At 42.3% G+C, this 14,422-nt stretch overlaps 1 protein-coding gene across 1 annotated transcript; it reads left to right on the top strand.

Moving 5' to 3' along the window:
• The first annotated feature begins 3,396 nt into the window (after positions 1 to 3,396).
• On the top strand, positions 3,397 to 13,805 carry LOC115799170 (myosin-6-like). The gene is made up of 39 exons (XM_030756191.1): positions 3,397 to 3,416; positions 3,500 to 3,541; positions 3,787 to 3,998; positions 4,124 to 4,267; positions 4,369 to 4,525; positions 4,618 to 4,645; positions 4,751 to 4,856; positions 4,930 to 5,022; positions 5,183 to 5,246; positions 5,436 to 5,534; positions 5,770 to 5,873; positions 6,004 to 6,142; positions 6,246 to 6,364; positions 6,475 to 6,624; positions 6,717 to 6,887; positions 6,966 to 7,275; positions 7,368 to 7,447; positions 7,525 to 7,730; positions 7,958 to 8,081; positions 8,181 to 8,317; positions 8,404 to 8,659; positions 8,747 to 8,989; positions 9,366 to 9,542; positions 9,629 to 9,774; positions 9,862 to 9,952; positions 10,049 to 10,438; positions 10,521 to 10,647; positions 10,774 to 10,892; positions 10,975 to 11,171; positions 11,254 to 11,437; positions 11,517 to 11,682; positions 11,772 to 11,896; positions 12,000 to 12,308; positions 12,403 to 12,606; positions 12,681 to 12,977; positions 13,080 to 13,184; positions 13,279 to 13,374; positions 13,470 to 13,604; positions 13,698 to 13,805. Exons 3-39 carry the CDS (start codon positions 3,795 to 3,797, stop codon positions 13,710 to 13,712), a joined length of 5,817 nt encoding a protein of 1,938 aa, XP_030612051.1. The 5' UTR covers positions 3,397 to 3,416; positions 3,500 to 3,541; positions 3,787 to 3,794; the 3' UTR covers positions 13,713 to 13,805.
• Positions 13,806 to 14,422: the final 617 nt, after the last annotated feature.

The raw sequence follows: 14,422 nt of genomic DNA, 5'->3' as shown, positions 1-14,422 counted from the left end.
GAGTTAGCAGTCCTGCATCTGCTTAAGTCTAAGTCTGACATTGTCACTATGCCTTGGTAGTCAGTTTCTGTGCTGTGACATTTGCAGTGGCTTTACGAACGTCATGTGTCCATCTCAGAGCTCAAGGACAAAAGGAAGAAAACAACAGGCCATTAATACCTGTCTACTTTGTTTGCTGGGGAAGCTTCTGGATGGCTGTTATTCATAACAGGAGGATCGAACAGCTAAATATTCTTAATACATTAATAGTAAATGCTAACATATTCTTAAGGTACTTCAAATGTCATGATATGCACTTGCAATGTACTGGCACTGTATATTTTTTGATAGTAAAGCAAAAGGACAGGTTAGCTGAGTGTGAAGACTGGAGCCAGGAGGAATGAACTAAATATTCAGATTATCACAGTTGCACTGGAGAAAATGCCAGTCAGAGTTGTGAATCAGTGACGTGTTGACTTCAAAACATGTTAACTTTGCAAGTGAGAGCAAAACATGGAACCATAGTTTCTTAAGTTATCTGAAAGTGAAAAAGTCGTTTTAATTGTGCTTTTAATTTTTACAACATGGTGATCTTCCACTGTGGTATAACTACAGGCAGCTTAACATTTTAGTACTTTGTACGAGTCCTCAAACTGCGAGTCAGCTACAGTTGTGGTCAGAGGTTTACATAATTAAAAAATATCATGGCACTGAACTGTACTTTTTCCAGGGTGGAACGATTGTACAGCATACATCTTTAATGACTTTAAAAAACAAGAACTGGGTGCACACATTTGAATTCCATAGGGTCAAAAGTATACATACACCCCCCACTAATATTTGGTTAAAAGCAAGTTGCACCTAGACCAGACACTTTTGGCAGCAAGCTTCTGACATATTTCTGGCTGAATATTTGATCACTCTTCTTGGCAGAATTGGAAGAGTTTTTAAAATAGTTGGTTTCCTAGCATGGACTTGGCTTTTTAGCACAGTCCACAAATCTTCTATAGGGTTGATTTGGGGAAGCCATTCCAGAAGCTTGTTTTTAATCTGCTTTATCTGTTCCAAAACCAGTTTTGCTGTGTGTTTGGGATCATTGTCCTCTTGGGACACGCAACTGCGTCCATGTTTAAATCTTCCAGCTGTTGATTTGAGATGACGTTAAAGAATTTGGAGGTAGTCCTCCTTCTTTATTATTCTATCCACTTTATGCAATGTACCAGTACCACTGGCAGCACAACAGCCCAATACATGATGCTACCACCACCATGCTTGACAGTTGGTACACTGTTCTTAGGTTTTTAAGCTTCGCCTTTATTCCTCCAAACATACCTCTTGTCAGTATGGCCATAAAGCTTTTCTCAAGAAGGCATTTCTTATCTGAGGGTGACAGTTTCGGTCTACTTTCAGACCTTGGGAAAGTGGTGATACATCCAAATATTGCTTGATCTGATAGTCTTGGAATCTGTAGTTGTTTAGAAATGGCTCTAAGAGACCTTCCTGACTTGTGTAAATCTACAATTTCCCTTCTTAGATCTTCATTGAATTCCTTGGCCTTTCCCATTGTTCTGAGTATTGGTCAAACCAAGTCTTTTTATGCTGGCAGTCATGTCAGCATAAACGTCTCACTAATTAGAAGTTAACAGGCCTTGGACTTGTCAAGTTAAGACAGTGCAGATCCTTCAGCACCACTTATTAAAGGATTTGAGTGTTTGTATATATTTGAGCCTGTATTTATACTTTTGAGCCTGTGTGGATTAGAGAAAATCCAAAATAAATTCAAACTTGTGCACCCAATTCATTTTTTTAAAGTCATTTAAAATTTATGCTGTACAACCCTTCCACCCTGGAAAGAGAACAGTTCAAAGAAATCATTAAAACACCCAAATTACCATGACATTCATGCCCATGATGAGTGAATGTCAACTTCTAACCATAACGTTTACTATAGTACAAACAGATACTATAGTACTTCACAGCTCTTGCAAACCTGTCTTGGATAGCATTTGAAACTCTGATTGTATACATAACAAATCAAAATATATTACGCCTCTTTTGAACATTTGTAATATTGTTCCAAGAGATGGCCACTGTTTCTGTCATGTGGCGTCTGGCACCACTGGGTGCTGTGGGTTGCAGAGTGTATGTCTATGCCTGGTTAGACTGATATCTGGGCAGTCTGGCCCTGCAGCTCTTTGTTGTGCTCCATGATGTTTTTTTCTTGATGCATTGTTGCACAGGTGTGTGTGTGTTTGGTTTGCAACAATCTTTAATTGGGTAGTATGTATTAAAGTAACATCCACAAGGTTTCCCAGCAGAACAGTGCATTATCACATCAGTGCTATTCACTTCACCTGTCAGTGGCTTTGATGTTTTGCCTGCTCATTTTATGTTCAAGCAGCAGCGTGAACAACCCACCAGGGCCGCTGCTGCATATAGGAAGGCCTGTGAAGCTCCATCATAAGTGTTGACTGCAGAAGGACACAAGACAGCTGGGAATGAAACTCAGCACCACCTGCAACGTGCTGAGGAGTGGTACACTGGGTGCAGACAGCCAACTGTCAAGATTCACAAGGTCACAATGAACCCCAAAGTGTGAAGTTGTTAATGTCGAAAGGTCTTGGATGCTTCTTGAGGAGGTCTTCAGGTGGTCCATTCAATAAACATGCAATTTAAGGATCTTCTCTCACTAATGTGACAGTTATTTACAGCACTGACTGTGGTGTCATTAATAATGGCCATATGGGAGGAGTTAATAAGTGTCCTGTGTGAGCTAAATGTATTTTCTTACAGCATGGGCACTTAAACCATTGAAAGCAAGCAGCTGTCACTCCCGACCTTTAGCTATAGATGGAGGTGGGTCAGCTGAGGTCCACTGGGAGGCAAAGGACTACCAGAAGGAATCCAAGTCAAAAATTCACAGGGTTTATCTTTGTCCTCCAGGACAATAGAAGACAATACTACAGTCACAAGACACCCAGACAGTGCTGACTGTAGCAGTGACGAGACAAACTGTTTCTTCAGTTAAGAAACTAATAACAGAATTCAGACGTTTATACAGTTAATAGAAGCATAAAAAACACATTTTCCTCTAATAACAACCATTCTTATTTCAGACAATCAAATGTCTCGGAAATGGGTTTAATATCAAAGCTATTTTTTTTAATTTATTTTGATGATTTTCTTGCTTTTCTTACAATTATAGAAAGATAGAACTAATACTGATTTAGGACCAGCTAATAAGCTTCAGTTTCAATAGCCAGTGGTTATATTTGTCCACACCTTTATTTCCAAATACAGGTGTTCCTTTTTTTGTTCTCTTTGTGTTCCGGCATCACGCCTTATAAGGCGGCTGTGTGTTGAGGCACTGCCTCCTGGATGTATAAAAAGAGGACGTCAGAGAGAGGAGAGGATGGACAGGATCACACCATCTACAGGTAAGCAGACAATCATTTTATAATAACAAAATCATTTTATAAGGTCATGTATTGAACATGCATTGTTACTTCTGTCTTCCCAGAGACCCAGTAGACTTTTAATAAGGGAGAGGAAGAGAAAACAGGTAAACAGCTCCATGCTGTTTCTTTTTCAGCTCAAACCTAAACTAGACTCAGAACAACATGTGTGTCTGTACTACTGTGGCTTGTGGTGGTAGTTCCTAACAACATTTTTATGATGCAATTGATAACATACATTTTGCCTATTTGCTGAAATGCATTAGAATTAAATGAGCTTACAAATCATCCCAATGCTAATCCAGGGACAATGTAATTAAAATGCTTTTAAACCCACTCTCTTGCCTCGCAGCTTTCAAGATGTCAGGTGACGCCATCATGGCGGAGTTTGGGTCTGCAGCTCCCTTCCTGAGAAAGTCAGAGAAGGAGCGTTTGGAAGCTCAGACCCGACCTTTCGACATGAAGAAGGCTTGTTTTGTACCCGACCCTGAGGTGGAGTACGTTAAAGCCTCAGTCATCAGCAGAGATGGTGACAAAGTTACTGTTGAAACTGAGTTTGGAAAGGTACGTATGTCATTTTTATTCTGAATAAACAGGAATAAACACCCAGTTGAAGAGGATTATTGACTTATACCACTGATGGATTTCACAGTTTTAATTGAGATCACCCCTTTGTTAAATTCTCTTAGACTGTCACCCATAAGGAGGCAGATATCCATCCTCAGAACCCGCCAAAGTTTGATAAAATTGAGGACATGGCGATGTTCACCTTCCTCCACGAACCTGCTGTGCTGTTTAACCTCAAAGAGCGTTACGCAGCATGGATGATCTATGTGAGTAGTAACCACCAACCTGCAAATCTCTGCACAGCATGAAACCTGTATTATAATAATAATAATAATGATAATAAACTTGCATGCATCTTTGTCCACAGACCTACTCAGGACTGTTCTGTGTCACTGTCAACCCCTACAAGTGGCTGCCGGTGTACGATCAGTCGGTCGTCGGCGCTTACAGAGGAAAGAAGAGGAGTGAAGCTCCTCCTCACATCTACTCCATCTCTGACAATGCCTACCAGTACATGCTTGCTGGTATGTTCACCTCTGACACAGCACTTTGTAATGGTCTCTCTGACACATTTAAAGAAAACTCTCTTAACATCTTATTGCCATAAATGTTGCAGACAGAGAAAACCAGTCAATCCTTATCACGTAAGTCACTCCTGATAACTGGATCAGTTTTCATTATGAAGACCATATTTGAGCTGTTACAGAGGTGTCTCACAAGCTCACTTATATAACTGTTTTCATTCTCAGTGGAGAATCTGGTGCAGGAAAGACTGTAAACACCAAGAGAGTCATCCAGTACTTTGCCAGCATTGCCGCTGTCTCTGGCAAGAAGGATGAAAAACAGGAGAAAAAGGTTGGTGTGATTTCATATTTTACAAGCATTATAAGTGCAGTTTAGATGACTAAAGTTTTACATGCATCTGCAGGGCACCCTGGAGGACCAAATCATCCAGGCTAATCCTGCTCTGGAGGCTTTTGGAAATGCCAAGACCATCAGGAATGACAACTCTTCCAGATTTGTGAGTTTACTTGTTACCCTGTGTGGTTTTGTTGTTTTGCTCCACACTGCCCCCCACATTTCCACAGTTCCTGCCAGCTCATTTCAGGCAGGCAACAAAATCACAGATATCACCTTTATGTAACCATCCTCACTGGGTTCAATACTGCTGTCTCTCACAGGGTAAATTCATTCGAATCCACTTTGGAGTCAGTGGAAAACTGGCTTCTGCAGATATTGAGACATGTAAGTAAACTGTGACATTGTCACATCACGTCATCATCAACCAAATAGGTTCAGATTTCTAACAGAAATCTGCATGGTGCTATCTTTCAAAGAATACTGAGTATATATTTTATACTTAAATATGCTAACACTGTTTTGGAGTTTCCTGTTCTGATAGAGTGCCATACAATTGCTGTTCTATTTCTTTAGATTTGCTGGAGAAATCCCGCGTCACTTATCAGCTCAAAGCTGAGAGGGACTATCACATCTTCTACCAGATTCTGTCCCAGCGGAAACCTGAACTGCTGGGTGAGTCCTGAATGAAAGACAGAGTACAAGGGTGACCCAAAATCAAGTGGTCAGGGGGCAAACCCAATAACATGGGCATATTTGCCTACTGCAAACTACTTATGTATTCTGCATGCAACTACTCTGCATTGCTTACTGTCTTTTTGGCCACTGTCCACACCAAAATAAAGGCCGATCTCCCAGAACACAGAACACTGGCTGCTACATAGACTACAACCTTTCTTTTGTTTGGCAGAAATGCTGTTGATCACCAACAATCCCTATGACTACGCCTACATCTCCCAAGGAGAAACAACCGTAGCCTCCATCAATGATTCTGAAGAGCTGATGGCCACTGATGTGAGTGAAGCACAGGGCTTGGGGGTGTGTGTGTGTGTGTGTGTGTGTGTGTGTGTGTGTGTGTGTGTGTGTGTGTGTGTGTGTGTCCCTATTTAAAAGAACAAACAGAAATGCAATTTTGTTGTTTTAGGAAGCTTTTGATGTCCTGGGCTTTACCCAAGAGGAGAAGAATGGCATTTACAAGCTAACTGGTGCCATCATGCATTATGGAAACATGAAGTTCAAACAGAAGCAGAGAGAAGAACAAGCGGAGCCTGATGGCACAGAGGGTCAGAACAACAACAACAAAAAATCACCAGAATAACTGTAGAAAGTATAACCACAAATAATAATGTAGTAATTTAAATGTTTTGATACAACATCTGTTTACAGATGTCGACAAAGTGGCATATCTTATGGGCCTAAACTCTGCTGACCTCATCAAGGGACTGTGCCACCCAAGAGTTAAAGTAGGCAACGAGTGGGTCACCAAAGGCCAAAGTGTGCAGCAGGTGAGTTAAAAAAGGCACTGCACAGGATTCAGTGGGTACTTTAAAGAATAAAGAATGCAAAGAATTGAAACTTTGATTCAATTGCTTTTATATTTTTATTTTTTTTTTAGGTGTACTACTCCATTGGTGCTCTGGCCAAGTCAGTGTACGAGAAAATGTTCTTGTGGATGGTGGTGAGAATCAACCAATCTCTGGATACTAAACAGCCTCGTCAGTACTTCATTGGTGTGCTGGACATCGCTGGATTTGAGATCTTTGACGTGAGTTTTAAAGGTTTAAGGACATCTGACACAGAATTTATGGAAAATATCAATTCTATATATGAAGACTGACTCTCTCAATGCTTTTTTAGTTCAACACCTTTGAACAGCTTTGCATCAACTACACCAATGAGAAACTGCAGCAGTTCTTCAACCACCACATGTTTGTGTTGGAGCAAGAGGAGTACAAGAAAGAGGGTATCGTGTGGGAGTTTATTGACTTTGGCATGGACTTGGCGGCCTGCATTGAACTCATTGAAAAGGTTGGTGTTATTCAACTTGCTTATTGTGGAAGCTTTGGTGTAATAATAGTCTAACTTCTCATCTATCTGTTACTCCAGCCCATGGGCATCATGTCCATCCTTGAAGAGGAGTGCATGTTCCCCAAAGCTTCAGATTCGACATTCAAAGCCAAACTGTATGACAACCATCTGGGTAAAAGTCCCAACTTCCAGAAGCCCAGGGTTGTTAAGGGAAAAGCAGAGGCCCATTTTTCCTTAGTTCACTATGCTGGAACTGTTGATTACAACATCTCTAACTGGCTGGAGAAGAACAAGGACCCACTCAATGAGACTGTAGTTGGACTGTATCAGAAGTCCACTCTGAAGTTACTCTCTTTGCTGTTCATGGGGTATGCTGGTGCAGAGTCATGTAAGTGCTCTTTGCCTTTTTGGGTGTCTGTGAAATGTTCATCAATTAGGAAAAATCGCAGTGACATTTAGATATCTCTTAATTTTATGCAGCCCAGGATGGAGGAGGCAAGGGAGGAAAGGGAGGAAAGAAGAAAGGTTCTTCCTTCCAGACTGTGTCTGCGCTGCACAGGGTAAAAATATCCCTAAGGTTGGGTTAGGTTTAGCCTACAGTGTGGAACTACTAATTATTTACTTCTTTCTTTTACAGGAGAACCTGAATAAGCTGATGACCAACCTCAGGTCGACTCACCCTCATTTTGTACGCTGCATCATCCCCAATGAGACCAAGACTCCTGGGGCGATGGAGAACCCTCTGGTCATGCACCAGCTGCGCTGCAACGGTGTGCTGGAAGGGATCAGGATCTGCAGGAAGGGATTTCCCAACAGGATCCAGTATGGAGACTTCAAACAAAGGCAAGAAAAGCAATGTCTTTGCCCTGGTGACCTAAGGTTGATGATGCATATGTGGGTTATAGAAAGGTACAGAAATCCTGTTCTCTGGGATTCTGGGCTTACTGGTGTGCTGGGAAAGACACCATAAGCCAATACTTTGGGTTGTTTCCCTTCCTTTTATATGTGCCTATACTTTGTTTACAAATGCATTCAGTTACTGTAATGTTGGTGCGGCTGTATCGTTTCAGATATCGCATCTTGAACCCTAGTGCTATTCCCGAAGGGCAGTTCATTGACAACAAAAAAGCATCAGAAAAGCTTTTGGGCTCTTTGGATATTGATCATGAGCAGTACAAGCTGGGGCACACAAAGGTTGGTTCGACAGTTATGTTAACTAAAAAGAAGTTGAGTGTTGAGAAGTTTTTTTTTGTGTATGGTGAAAAAAATTGAAAACCATCGTGTCGCTGTCAGGTGTTCTTCAAAGCTGGTCTGCTGGGTGTTCTCGAAGAGATGAGAGACGATCGTCTCGCTCTCATCATTACTGGAATTCAGGCGAGATCCAGAGGACTACTCGCCAGGATTGAATTCCAGAAAATTGTTGAGCGCAGGTTGGTGCTAAATTCTTCATATTTACCATAAATATACCATTGCATTAAGATAAAAATGAACCTGAACTGTGTGATATAATCCACAGGGATGCTTTACTCGTGATCCAGTGGAACATTCGTGCCTTCATGGGTGTCAAAAATTGGCCCTGGATGAAGATGTTCTTTAAGATTAAACCTCTGCTGAAATCAGCTGAGACTGAGAAAGAGATGGCAACCATGAAAGAAGAGTTCACAAAGCTCAAAGAGGCATTTGCCAAATCTGAAGCCCGCAAGAAGGAGTTGGAGGAAAAAATGGTCACCCTTCTCCAAGAGAAGAATGACTTACAGCTCCAAGTCCAATCTGTAAGATACATCTGTCATCTAAAATTGATGCAGGCATGATAGACAACTGTAGCAAATTACAATATTGGTCTAACTTCTTGTATTTAGGAGCAAGACAATCTTTCGGATGCTGAGGAGCGCTGTGAGGGTCTGATCAAGAGCAAGATCCAGCTCGAGGCCAAAGTCAAAGAGCTGACAGAGAGACTTGACGATGAAGAGGAGATGAATGCAGAGCTAACTGCCAAGAAAAGGAAGCTGGAGGATGAGTGTTCAGAGCTCAAGAAGGACATTGATGATTTGGAGCTGACTCTGGCTAAAGTGGAAAAGGAAAAGCATGCCACTGAGAACAAGGTATGAAACAACCATGTTCACAATACCAAAATATAAAATGACTGAGTATTACCATCTTTCAGCTCACTGTTATAAAGTTTCAGATGAACTGGTCTTGATTCTAAAATGAAAATATTTCTTCTCAGGATTTGACAGAGTGATTACTAGACTTTGATCATGTTGTCATAAACATATCTTTGAACAAATGCTAATGCTTTTGTGTCTAAAGCTATGAGGTGAAAGTGTCTGTCAGTTTAGAAGGTCACACGTCAGTGTTCACAGTTTATAGTCTCCATGTATGGACAACAAATCATGTGCTGGAGTTTTAAAGCGCTTTTATGACTATTCATGTAAAATCTTTTGCAGTAAACACTCCTTCTGTGATCTGTTTTCTAAGGTGAAAAATCTGACTGAAGAAATGGCCGGTCTGGATGAAATCATTGCAAAGCTGACCAAAGAAAAGAAGGCTCTTCAGGAGGCCCATCAGCAAACACTGGATGACCTGCAGAGTGAGGAAGACAAAGTCAACTCTCTGACCAAGGCCAAACTCAAGCTGGAGCAGCAAGTCGACGATGTGAGTACTTTAAACTGAGATATTTTGCTGAGATGAGCCGTCGAGTTCTTGAGATAAGATTGTGGAGTCAATGTTTTGTCTTTTAGCTGGAAGGATCGTTGGAGCAGGAAAAGAAGGTGAGAATGGATTTAGAGCGAGCCAAGAGAAAACTGGAGGGGGACTTGAAGCTAACCCAAGAAAACGTGATGGATCTGGAGAATGACAAGCAGCAGCTGGAGGAAAAACTCAAAAAGTAACACTACTCACAAAAACACAAAAATGACACTGTTTGACACAATAAGCTGCCTATTAATGAAAAACATTTTGCCATTAAATGTAGGAAGGATTTTGAAATCAGCCAGCATCTCAGTAAAATTGAGGATGAGCAGGCAATGAGTGCTCAGCTCCAAAAAAAATTAAAGGAGTTACAGGTAACTGCATGTTTTTATTTATTTATGTTTTATTTTCTCTTTATTATGTGAACCCCCTACTTAACATTTTTTTTTAATCTGGTGAATTTCACTAAGGCCCGCATTGAGGAGCTGGAGGAAGAACTGGAGGCAGAGCGAGCTGCTCGGGCCAAGGTGGAGAAACAGAGAGCCGACTTGGCCAGGGAGCTGGAGGAGATCAGCGAGAGGCTGGAGGAGGCTGGAGGAGCTACCGCTGCCCAGATCGAGATGAATAAGAAGAGGGAGGCCGAGTTCCAGAAGGTGCGCAGGGACCTTGAGGAGGCCACTCTGCACCATGAAGCCACTGCTGCCGCGCTGAGAAAGAAGAACGCCGACAGCGTGGCTGACCTGGGAGAACAGATCGACAACTTGCAAAGAGTCAAACAGAAGCTGGAGAAAGAGAAGAGCGAGCTGAAGCTGGAGCTGGATGACGTTGTCTCCAATATGGAGCAGATTGTCAAAGTCAAAGTAGGAGCAAACAAATGTTTCTTTTAGACAATGTTCTATTATATAACGGTTTACAGTCTAATACAGAACTGTTTTCATTCAGAGCAACCTGGAGAAAATGTGTCGCACTCTGGAGGATCAAGTGAGTGAATACAGGACGAAATCAGAGGAGGCTCAGCGTACCATCAATGACTTCACAATGCAAAAAGCAAAGTTTCAAACTGAAAATGGTAATGAGATTCTCATGCCTTCAACAGATTTGTCTATGCACCTCCAGGTGCTACAAAACCATTACATTTGGAAAAGTGAGGATAGGAGAGTATCTGTTTGCAATAAAATTAGCATTTATTTTGCAGGTGAGCTTACCAGGCAGCTGGAGGAGAAGGACTCTCTGGTGTCCCAGCTGACTAGAGGGAAGCTGTCGTATACTCAGCAGACTGAAGACCTCAAGAGACAGCTGGAGGAGGAAGTCAAGGTATTCAAAAGCTGCTTCTTTTTAAATACAAATCTGAATGTCCACTGGCAAAATAACTTGACTCCATGCTGCCTTATTCAAGGCCAAGAATGCACTTGCCCATGCAGTGCAGTCTGCTCGCCATGACTGTGATTTGTTGAGGGAGCAGTTCGAGGAAGAGCAAGAAGCCAAAGCTGAGCTCCAACGCAGCATGTCCAAGGCCAACTCTGAGGTGGCTCAGTGGAGAACCAAGTATGAAACTGATGCCATCCAAAGGACAGAGGAGCTGGAAGAAGCAAAGTGAGAACTCAGTATAATTTCCCTGTGATAATCTCATCGTCTCAGCGATAATCTGAAACTTCTGTTGTATATTTGCTGTTAGGAAAAAGCTAGCCCAACGCCTGCAGGATGCTGAGGAAGCTGTGGAAGCTGCTAATGCCAAATGCTCCTCCCTGGAGAAAACCAAGCACAGGCTTCAGGGTGAAATTGAAGATCTGATGGTGGATGTGGAGAGATCCAATGCTGCTGCTGCTGCTCTGGACAAGAAACAGAGAAACTTTGACAAGGTAAGATGACATGAAAAAGAAAAGCTTTATAAAAAAAGAGGAACATATAAGATAATTTTATTTTCTGGTATTTGATAAGGTCCTTGCGGAGTGGAAGCAGAAGTATGAGGAGTCCCAGGCTGAGCTGGAAGGTGCCCAGAAGGATGCCCGTTCCCTCAGCACTGAACTCTTCAAACTGAAGAACTCCTATGAAGAGGCTCTGGAACATCTGGAGACCATGAAGCGAGAAAACAAGAATCTCCAAGGTAGGAAGAAATAACTTGAAGATGATTTATCTTTTAAGTTGCACTGGATGTTGTAAATAATAAATAATGGATGAATCTGCACTCAACAGAGGAAATTTCTGACCTGACTGAGCAACTTGGTGTGGGAGGAAAGAGCATCCATGAGCTGGAGAAGATCCGCAAACAGTTGGAGCAAGAGAAGGCAGAGATACACACCGCTCTGGAGGAAGCTGAGGTGATTTTTTATGAAAATATTGCTTCATGTATGGGCTTCATTGCCTTTATTTTCTCGTTCTTAATGCTATGAGAGAAAGACACTCATTTACTGTTTCCAATAGGGTACCCTCGAGCATGAAGAGGGTAAGATCCTCCGAGCTCAGCTGGAGTTCAATCAGGTGAAAGCTGACATGGAGCGCAAGATGACTGAGAAGGACGAGGAGATGGAGCAGGCCAAGCGTAATCATCAGAGAGTGGTGGACACTCTGCAGAGCTCTCTGGAGGCTGAGATTCGCAGCAGAAACGAGGCTCTCAGACTGAAGAAGAAGATGGAGGGAGATCTAAATGAGATGGAGATCCAGCTGAGCCAGGCCAACAGGCAGGCAACAGAGGCCCAGAAGCAGCTCAAGGGGGTCCATGCTCACCTGAAGGTGATGCTTCACTTACTGTAGAACATTTTAAAAATGAGAACACCTGAGATTCATTCTTAGGAAAATGATATATTTTAAAATTTCACCTCAACAGGACTCACAGCTGCAGCTGGATGAAGCTCTCCGTGGCAATGATGATCTGAAGGAGAACATTGCCATTGTGGAGAGACGTAACAATCTGATGCAGGCTGAACTCGATGAGCTGAGGGCTTTGGTGGAGCAGACCGAACGAGGTCGGAAGCTGGCCGAGCAGGAACTGCTGGATGTCAGCGAGAGAGTTCAGCTGCTACACTCACAGGTATGTCAGCAGTTTTGTAAATACTGTGTTGTAATATAATATTGCATACTAAAGTAGCCTGATCCTCCTGACAGAACACCAGCCTCTTGAACCAAAAGAAGAAGCTGGAGAGTGACACAGCCCAGCTTCAGAACGAGGTGGAGGAGGCTGTGCAGGAGTGCAGAAATGCTGAAGAGAAGGCAAAGAAGGCCATTACTGATGCTGCTATGATGGCGGAGGAACTGAAGAAGGAGCAAGACACCAGCGCCCACCTGGAGCGCATGAAGAAAAACATGGAGCAAACCATCAAAGATCTGCAGCACCGCCTGGATGAGGCTGAGCAAATAGCTATGAAAGGTGGAAAGAAGCAGGTCCAGAAGCTGGAGGCCAGGGTAAATGTTTTAAAACGAGTTGCCTCATACGAGCGCTGTAAAATACAGGAGTTGGCGCCTTTAAAAGTCTTACAGAGGATGCATCTGTAACTTCTTTTCTAGGTGAGAGAGCTGGAGAATGAGTTGGAAATGGAGCAAAGGAAAAGCAGCGACTCAGTGAAGGGTATCCGCAAGTATGAGAGGCGCATCAAAGAGTTAACCTATCAGGTAAACGCCAGGCTCAGTTCCTCTGTGATTCAACAAAAAAAATAGAAAACGTTCTGCTGTAATGAGCAGCATGTCCTGTGTAATCATCTAACAGACCGAGGAGGACAAGAAGAATCTGAACCGCCTGCAGGACCTGGTGGATAAACTGCAGCTGAAAGTGAAATCCTACAAGAGGGCTGCAGAGGAAGCTGTAAGCAAAAATTAATTTATTCATGGGATGTATGAGCCTCCTCTGGGTCGTACCCATACATTAACAATTTCCCACACTTCTGTCTTAATTTTCAGGAGGAACAGTCCAATGTGAACCTTGGTAAGCTGCGCAAGTTGCAGCATGAGCTTGAGGAAGCAGAGGAGAGGGCCGACATAGCAGAGTCCCAGGTCAATAAGCTGAGAGCAAAGAGCCGCGACTCTGGAGCTAAGGTCAGTCATGCAAAATGGGTTCATCATATTTTAGTAGCTTTAATTATTTTTGCCCAAATACAAATTTGATGATCATGGGTTCTCTCTTTACAGAAAGCAGAAGAGTAAAGCCACTCACCGGGTCTTCATGAATACATGTAAAACATAGTGTTGTAGCCTTTGTTCTTGTTGAGTGGAACAAATAAACGAGTTCTGAATGCACCACCGTTCTCTGCTGGGTCTCTGTATACTGCCATTAAAAGTACCTCTGCTGCAGTAACCAAACCACTAAATGAAAACAGTTTTTCAAGTTTCCACAAATCTTTGCACGTGTTTCTGAAATATAATAAACTCAGAGTACAGAATTAGACCAGGCTGACCTGTGAAAACAATCAAACATGACCACCTAAGTTACTGTATGTGTCACCCATGCTGATAAAAATGTGGTGTGTCTTTCCTCTGAACCCCACAATTCATCTGCTGATAATATAAATTTTGTCTATTCTCACTATGGCATGTTTGCAAGCCAATCCTGGGTCTATAGCACAATGACGATGTTGCATATCTTGTGGCTTTATGCCTTTTCTTTCTAACAGTAATTAATGAATCCTCCAGGGGGCAGTGCAGTCTAACATATAAAGCAGTGGATGAAATGAACACCCAGTCACCCCTGCATAGCCAAGCAGTCCAAATAACATGGACTTTTTTTTCTTTTTACATTTTCTGACAAAGTTTAGAATCAATTTGTAAATAAATATTTGATTCTACCTGAGTCCAATTAAATGAGATAAAAAGTGGAAATACTATAAAACAGACTCCCTGTTGATCAGTGTTACAGT

This window comes from Archocentrus centrarchus, chromosome 20 (genome assembly GCF_007364275.1).
Source record: "Archocentrus centrarchus isolate MPI-CPG fArcCen1 chromosome 20, fArcCen1, whole genome shotgun sequence".
NCBI lineage: Eukaryota > Metazoa > Chordata > Actinopteri > Cichliformes > Cichlidae > Archocentrus > Archocentrus centrarchus.
Note: the sequence above shows the minus strand (reverse complement) of the source record. Positions and strands in the feature narration are given on the sequence as shown.